We start from the raw sequence: 8,987 nt of genomic DNA on the forward strand, positions 1-8,987 counted from the left end.
AGCTGAGAATGAGAGCATGCCCTTGATTTGGAAACTTATTTCCAATGGATGATGCATCTTCCAGTTTAAGTTACCACTCCATTGATAAATCTTTCTCTAGTGAGTTAGAAAACTGTGAACGTGTCCCTCAAAACTCCTGGAAATACAGTAAAGTTTTCTAATACTGAGAATCATCCCTCTTCCAACTTCTAGACATCCTTCAAAAGCTCTCTGATGTGTCATTGTCACCATGGTGACATGGTCCCCATCCTTCAGGTGTCCTGAAGATCTGATAATGAACTCTACTGATTTAACCCACACTCTCCCTGCTGCTGTCATTCCTGAAGCCTGAGCTTATTTTATCATCAGGCCATCTGCATCTAGAGCTACTCAGTGCCTTCCCTCCCCATAGTAATCCCCACCTTGCCCTAGAGATTTGACCTCAGTGTCTGGGGATAGTGGTTCAAAGCCAACCTGGGCAGTATCTGTAAGCCTCTTATCTCCAATTAACCACCAGAAAACCAGAAGTGGAGCTGTGGCTCAAAGTGGTAGAGCACTAGCTTTGATCAAAAATCTCAGGGACAGTATCCAGGCCCTGAGTTTGAGTCACACAACCAACAAAAAAAACGACAGTAAAGCCTTCTCTGGCCCCTTATTACTCCCCATACCTCCCACTTCTTCTCCTGAGACTAGATTAAACACATTCTGTATTTTGCCATCCTAGTGCTGAATGCAGACTTCATCCATGACACTTATCACACTTGGTAAAAAAAAAAAAAAAAACTATGTTTTTTCTGATATCTGCACTTGACTAGGAGTCCTTGAAAACAAGAACACATTTCATAATAGCATCCCTGAAATAATGGAATGATAAACTTGGTTCAGAGTACACCTCAGGTGAGTTGTTTAAGAAATCAGCCAAGAAATATGTATACCCAAAGTGAACCAATTCAGCTGCAGGAATCGCCATAAAGCCTTCCTGAAATAGCTATCTACTCTTCCATTTACAACATTCTCTGTTATAACACATACATGTTTCAAAAGCGTGTCAAGGAAAACATACATATATATATATGCACCCATATAAATATATGTGATCACACATATGCATTCACTTACCCACTAACTGAACATATAGCATACTGCAATGTGTTGCTACCAATTTCCAAGAAAAAAGTATATTTATATGTATCTGAATTAATGCTCCAATTATTCATAAAGGGGCTTCAGTCATGAACAGAACGCACTGAAATATAAGGCCATGCTCTGAAACCCCAATGTGAGCTGTCCACTAAACTGCAGTCAGTCATTAGTGCTCAGTGTCTGGCTGAGGTACTCAGGGAAGAGTCTGAGGAGGTGGCAAACTCTCCAAAGGAAGGATTGATCTCAGTTGTCCACTCTAGCAGATGTTCACGCCAGCCAGAGGCACGAATAAAAACCCAAACATGGCCAGCTTCTTCTAGGGACATTCATTTAGCTTGGTGCAAGTCTCAGAGAGAGGAGTAATCACAATCAAGGCTGAAAATTCAGGTCTGTATATGACTCTGAAGGCAGATTCATCCATTTACAACCTCTATGGGGCATGACACACACAGTAGGTATTCACCAGGTATTTGTAGGATAAATGAATGCAGAATTTGGACTTTGCCCAGGAAATGATCATCATTTCTGTTTGTTTGTCCGTGGGTCATAAGCTGCCATCCCTATTTTGTGAGTTCCCCTGTTCACACAGCCTTTGCACCCGTAGCTCCTCCCACCTACCTCCCTATAAATGCCAGTCTGAGCAGGTGGGCTCCAGTGGGGAGCCCCAGTGACATAGAAGGTCTCCCAGGGTGATGAATGTCCCCGAATGGAGCTCCCTGCCTCCTTCACCACCATCACCACCACTAGTCCCAAGCCCCTCCCCACTTGAGATTTACCCCTGCAATTCTCTGCCCAGCCTCCCTCAGTCAGTCTAAACTCTGCCATCTGTGCTTCCGGCCCCTGCCCAGGGATTAGGGGAGGGAGGTGGGGGGGGGAGGAAATATTTTTGTATCATAGTGTAACATTGTGGGGAGTGGGGGGGGGCGCACGATGATTCAAGTGAAAGAGGAGCTTTTACAAAAAGCTCTGCCCTAGAAAACAGCCTCTTCCAGACCGGTGAATGCGGTTACAGGATGGTGAACAGTTTGTGAAGTTGGTCCCTGACCAGCCAGGCCTTAAGGTCTGGACCTGCAATACCTGTGCATCTATCTCTCTGCCCAGACAACCTTCCCAGGAATATGTGGACCAAGGCAGCAAAGTAGGATCACCGGTCCGCCCCTTTCATCAAGTTGGCCTTTGCAAGCACCACGTATTAAGAACTCATAAAATCCAACCCCTTGGAGGTGAAAAAAAAGGAACCCATTTTTCAGATGAAGAAACTGAGGTCACAACGTTACAGGTTACATAAGTAGTAAACCATGAGGCTGGCTTGTAACATTTCCCCATTCCAGACCACCCCATCCCCACCCCTAGCCCCTTCCGACTTCAAGTTCGGTGTCCCCCTAAAAGTTGGCTGTCCACTACACATCTACCCTGTGCGCTGTCCAGATGGCTATGCTTCCTCTAAGTTCTCAAGGTGGGAAGAGAGCAGGCCAGGCAGGCGAGGGTGGGGGCCTCTGCTGCTAAGGGAGGTAGGGATGGAGTTGGAATTCTTGTCAGCCCCTTCGCTCTGTGGTCCTTTGCTGAGCAATTCTTTGGCCCAGGGACCCATCTCACTGTGCTAGGTAAGAAGGCAGGTAAGGCCCTGTGAAGAGGCCTGAGGGTTAATTCAGCCTGGACGATTCCCTCTAGGGGAGGGTGGGCTGAAGGCATGGGTTTGCACCAGGGTTCCCGGGGCTGTGTGAACACGGGACAGTTGTTCTTTGGAGATGGCACCAAGCTGTCCGTGCTGGGTAAGAAGGTGGTGAGGTGCCTGGGCCAGAGGACGGGGGCTGGGGCTGGGAGAGCCAGGACGGGGGGCTGGGGGCTTGGTGGGGAGCAGAGCTGGGGCTGGGACCACTGTGGTTTTTGTCCTGGGCCTGGAGGCTGTGAACTCAGAGACTCAGTATTTTGGCCCAGGAACCCGGCTGCGGGTGCTAGGTAAGTGGGGCGCTCTGGGAACCGGGAACCAGGGGCGCTCCGGGACGCGGGGATGGCTGGGGTTTGTTTTTGTACCGTGCCCAGGGGCTGTGAGCCAAGACACTCAGTACTTCGGTGCTGGTACTCGGCTCTCGGTGCTGGGTAAGAGGGGACGATGGCGGGGTGGGGTCTAGTGCTGGGATCAGAGCCGGTGATCACCAAGAGAGCCAGTACCTGGGGGCAGGCACGCGGCTCCCGGCGCTGGGTGAGCTGGGGTCTCTCGAGGCGGGGAACGGCGGCGAGTGGAGCTAGGGTCGGGTTTTTGTGGGGAGCCCCGGGGCTGTGATCCACAGCCACTCTGACTTTCGGGGCCGGCAGCCGGTTAACGGTGCTGGGTGAGTCTCCGGGGCGCATGGCCGGGCGGGGAGGGAAGGAGTCTCGGGGGCGCACGGCCGGGCGGGGAGGGAAGGAGTCTCGGGGGCGCACGGCCGGGCGGGGAGGGAAGGCGGCCCCCACCGGATCCCCGGCTGCTCCGCAGCTGTTTCCCCGCCCTGCGCGTTCGTTCGCCTCCCGGGGTTCGCGCGGCGGGTGCGAGCTGCTCAGGTTTGCGTGAGGGGCTGTGTCTGCGTGCTCCTACGAGCAGCATTTCGGCCCGGGCACCAGGCTCACGGTCATAGGTAAGATCCTGCGTTCGCCGGCCTTTGGGTTTCTGGCGGAGGAGATGGGGGGCGCGGGATGGAGTTGGGTTGGGGACCCGCGTAGAACTTGCGATGGGGGGGGGGGGCCGACCGGTCGGTCATGCAACTTGACCTTCGCTTTCTGCTTCCTGGACTGGGTGGGGTCTGTCGGAGACCGGGGCGTCCGAGGTCCGGACCCCTACAGGGGACAAAGGGGGCTCCCCCCTCGCCCTCTCCACCACTTTCTTAAGTTTGAGGTCCTTGGAGAGGCAGACATGCTTGCCCATGGCTGGGCACCGACAGACACTGACCCAAGCTCAGGAGACAAACCTCAGCCACTGGGGTGCATTCACCCCTAGATGCACCCCTGTCCTGGCTAGCTCGAAATGACTGTCACTCATACTCCGTATTCCAGGTGAGACAGTGCAGATCGTACAGAGTTGATCCAGCACAAACGCAGGCTAAAAGGCGGGGGCTCTGCCTTTAAGTTCTCAAAGACCAGAGAGGAACTTAAACATCACCAAAGAGAATCAAATCTATGTTGTTCAATTGGATCCAATCAGGCTCAGCCATACTTTAGTGTGTCCAAACTAGGTTCTTGTGGCCAGCTAGGATGGAGAGGTCTAAAAGTTTAGAGCCAGCTGGGGTTGTTCTGGTGCTAGCTTTTGGGGATTCGCTGATTTGGGATAAGTGGGTATGTGAACCTCAGTTTCTATGAGCATAGAAATGGAGAGGATGACCATAAGTGAGAGTTGGGTTGGGAAGAGAAACTTCATAGTATTCCCTGAGGCTAGTCCCCCCACCCAGCAGAGCTCATACCAAGAGCAGTGTGCCAGCATGCTGACACACACACAGGCAAGCCGCAGGCACCATCACCACCACCACCAAACATGCACCCTGCAGGGAACCGTAGCTTCAGAAGCATATGACTCCAGCCTTGCCCTGGAGTTGTCTGGACAATGCTTTGGGGTTTAAATGAGGTTCTGCTTGTACTTATTGTGTCCATGGCTTAGATAAATTTAGTAGGGAATAGAACGTGGGGTTCAAACATGTCGAACTTTTTCATGATAGGTACTGAGTGTTTGCTAAGAGAAAGGGGTCAGAGAGGTACACTGAACAAATGCCCCTGGAAGGCTAGGAGAGAGAGAGAGAGAGAGAGAGAGAGAGAGAGAGAGAGAGAGAGAGAGAGAGAGAGAGAGAGAGAGAGAGAGAGAGAGAGAGAGAGAGAGAGTGCCAAGCAGTGAAGATGTACATAGAAGTGCAATCATTACCATATCAGCCTACACGTAGCCCATAAAGACCAGGTCACATAACTAATTAGCAAAGTAGGACATGAAGAAAGGAAGATGAATGAGATAGAGGCAGGAAGCTATGAAATTTGAGAGCCCAGACCAAAATGAAAATGTAAAGGCTTCTGAAAAAACAAACAAAAAAATCTCATTCAGAATTCCAAAATGGCAGCAGCAGAGCATTAAAGGAGAAGCAGGCCCTCCTAAGCCCATGGTCCCCTACAGTGAGCATGCAATTGCATGCCTGTCACATAGGCCCTGGAAGGACGTCAGACCCATAGAATAGAAAGGAGCAGAATACATTTTCTCCATAGTCCCAGAGATTGTGATTAGGTTTTATTCAAAAGATATCTCTTCATTTTAACATAACTGCTTAGAAGCAAAAATAAAAATAAACAATGAAAAAGGGCTGGGAAGGTGCCTCAGTGGTAGAGCACTTGCCTTGTATGCATGAGGCTCTGGGTTCTATTCCTCAGCACCACGTAAAAAGAAAAAGTCAGAAGTGGTGCTGTGGCTCAAGTGGTAGAGCACTAGCCTTGAGCTGAAGAGCTGAGGGACAGCGCCCAGGCCCAGAGTTCAAGCCCCAAAACTGACCAAAAAAAAAAAAACACAAAACAAAAAAAATGAAGAACAAACAACAGGCTGGAAACTCAGGCAGGGCAAAGGATAGGACAGATCACATGCCACCAAGTGTCAGAAACCTCACATTCTCACAAACTTCAGCCCAGAATGTTCCCATATGAAAGCAAAAACATATCTTCTGTTTATTATGAACTAAAGAAAGCTCTCTCTTGCTGGGCACCGGTGGCTCACACCTGTAATCTTAGCTACTCAGGAGGCTGAGATCTGAGGATCACAGTTCAAAGCCAGCCTAGGCAGGAAAGTGTAAGCAGGAAAGTCTGTGAAACTCCTTATCTCCAATTAACCACCAGAAAACCAGAAGTGGCATTGTGTCTCAAGTGGTAGAGCACTCACCTTGAGCTGAGTTAAAGCCCCATGACTGACAAAAAAAAAAAGAAGAAGAAGAAGAAGAAGAAGAAGAAGAAGGCCCTCTCCCAACAAATGTCTCTCATCCAAAATTTCTCTTTATTCTTTCACTCTGTAGCGTCAGATACAAATGACCTGACTTAGGAGGAGACATTCTTTTCTTTTCTTTTTTTTGTCAGTTGTGGGGCCTGAACTCTGGGCCTGGGCGCTGTCCCTGAGCTCTTCAGCTCAAGGCTAATGCTCTACCACTTGAGCCACAGCACCATTTCTGGCATTTTTCTGCTTATGTGGTGCTGAGGAATCGAACCCAGGGCCTCATGCATGCAAGGCAAGCGCTCTACCACTGAGCCACCTTCCCAACCCCATGAAGAGATATTTTTAATCTTTACATATTTATCTTTGTACCCGTTTAGGAAAGTTAATGTCCTCACTTCACAATCAGCCAGAAGAAAAACAAAATTGCAGGCATTAAAGAAACTGTCCCAAAGTCACTTGGCTGAGCAAGGTCAATGCAAATTTAGATCCTGCTATTCTGACATCTACAAATAGCTTTGTTTAACTAACAGTTATAAAACATGGTGAGATATAGACAGTCAAGCTTTGATGGAGGAAAAACCAAATAATGTCATTCAAAGGACACTGCCCAGAATGCAGCCTCAGAGGAATTGTAGAAGAATGAACACTGCCTGTCCATAGGCTGAGCACAGGCAATTATGAAACAGGGAGAATTTCAAATAGGAATGGAACAGTGAGCCTGAAGCAAATAGCGTCTATGACACATGATTTGATTATGACTCTCTCTGAGGGGGATCGCCTTTCTCTCTTTCACTAACACACACACACACACACACACACACACACACACACACACACACAAACACACACACAGCCCCATACCAGGCCATCCCATCCCTCAGCTCAGCCCTGCTTTCAACCCTCTTCACTTTCCAGAGGACCTGAGCAAGGTGACCCCACCCACAGTCAACGTGTTTGAGCCATCAGAAGCAGAGATCGCACAGAAACAAAAGGCCACCCTCGTGTGCCTGGCCACGGGCTTCTACCCCGACCACGTGGAGCTGACCTGGTGGGTGAATGGGAAGGAGGTGCACAGTGGGGTCAGCACGGACCCTCAGCCCTACCACGAGTACCCCAATGTCAGCGACTCCACCTACTGCCTGAGCAGCCGCCTGAGGGTCTCGGCCGCCTTCTGGCACAATCCTCGCAACCACTTCCGCTGCCAAGTCCAGTTCTTTGGGCTGGAGGAGGAAGATGAGTGGACCTACGATAAGGCCAAGCCTGTCACCCAGAACATCAGTGCTGAGATGCAGGGCAGGGCAGGTGAGTGGGGGCTGGCCTACCGGATCGGAGCCTGAGCAGAAGTAGCGTCAGAGGGAAGCGGATAGATCCAGATGGAGGTCAAGGGTACATGGAGGAGAAGACATAGATATACAAGCCTCAGTGTCAGCAAAGCATGACATGGATTTCCTGGCTCTTTGAAGCTGATCAGGGCAACTCAGACCCAATCAGTCCCCAGATGCTGTGCTAAAACGTGCATGATCAACCATGCAGTGCGGCCTCTGTGTCTCCCAGTCCCATGGATGGTTCTAGTGTTTTAAGTTCATAGTGACGCGGTCCCTGTACTGGACCAGCATGAGGAAGGAAGTGCCCGGGCTTTTCACTGTCTGCCATACATGATCTATGAACCTGACTTTAAAGCATTATGATTTAAGGTTCGGTGTTCCTAAGAAATGGCATTTTCTTACCCATTCTCTCTCCATTTTTTCTTTCAGACTGTGGCATCACCTCAGGTGAGTGAGCCTCTCCTTTTCTCTCCCATGTCTATGGCTTTGACTCTTTTTCTTAAAAAAAAAAAAAAAAAAAGGCCCAGAGAATCTATAGACACAATGGAATGGGAAACTGCCTCTCTTAGGTACCTACCTGCTCTCTCTCCTTCCCACAGCAACCTATCAGCAAGGGGTCCTGTCGGCCACCATCCTTTATGAGATCCTCTTGGGGAAGGCCACCCTGTATGCTGTGCTGGTCAGCATCCTTGTCCTGATGGCCACGGTAAGGAGGAGGACAGCTCAGGGCAGTTGATTGGGAGGAAGGTGTGGACCATTGCTATAGGACATAGGGGATCTCACAATCGGTGCTTGCCATGTATCCTGACATCTCAAAGAGACCAGAAAGGACCACAGACCTAGAAAAGAATCTATGGTGTCATTATGGAATATAGCACTGGGGGATGAGAACAACCAATGAATCCTCCTCAGAACTAGACCCCGGCCTCACTTCTAGTGCTCCTTGCCGTCTAGGCCCTAACCATGTCCTCTGTTACTCAGGTCAAGAAGAAGAACTCCTGAGGCAAGCTGCTGTTGTTCAGCCTGAGGTCCTCTTCAACCACTCTCTGGCTCCTCCTGTACCTGCCCTCTAATCTGTGTTTGTAAGAAATTCTTCTCTCTCCCCTCCCGACATGGGTATCTGCATCCTTCCAGATTGCGTCCCATGCACTGGGATCCCAGCTGTGAATCAGCCACAGAATAAATGATGCTGAATAGAAATGCTGAGCTTGGTTGTGTCTCCTCAAGTGAGTCTGGTGTCCTGCCCTTCGCTCGATTCCCTTCTGGTCTGAGAAGGCACCGTCTCCTCTGCCGCACAGTGACTACTCCACCTCTTCTCCACTTGGCTTCCCTCTGGGCCACCTGATGGAGGTCCCCAGACATCTAGACATCCCAGGTCCCCAGAATAGAGAGTTTGAAGAGCAAGGGCTGGGCTCTGGAAAACTGATACTGAAGGAGGAGCACAGGGAACCCTAACACTTGCTAACATTAAGACAAAAGGTTAGACTAGCCTAAGGTTGGTTACAATAGCCCAAGGTTACAATAGCCCTTTGATTAGTTCCAGGGTCAAGGGTTAATTGCTATAGCTTTAGATCTTAGATCTGTGTCTATCCTTAACACCCTCCAGCATAATT

General features: G+C 49.9%; 1 gene segment (V, D, J or C); it reads left to right on the plus strand.

The window, feature by feature from the left end:
* The first annotated feature begins 2,764 nt into the window (after positions 1–2,764).
* LOC138809873 (T cell receptor beta constant 1-like) lies at positions 2,765–8,571 on the plus strand. The segment is given in 5 exon segments: positions 2,765–2,894; positions 6,965–7,351; positions 7,804–7,821; positions 7,974–8,080; positions 8,356–8,571. Coding segments are annotated over 5 exon segments (615 nt in total).
* Positions 8,572–8,987: the final 416 nt, after the last annotated feature.

This window comes from Dipodomys merriami, unplaced genomic scaffold (genome assembly GCF_024711535.1).
Source record: "Dipodomys merriami isolate MVZ:Mamm:240054 unplaced genomic scaffold, mDipMer1.0.p SCAF_5, whole genome shotgun sequence".
NCBI classification, from domain to species: Eukaryota; Metazoa; Chordata; class Mammalia; order Rodentia; family Heteromyidae; genus Dipodomys; species Dipodomys merriami.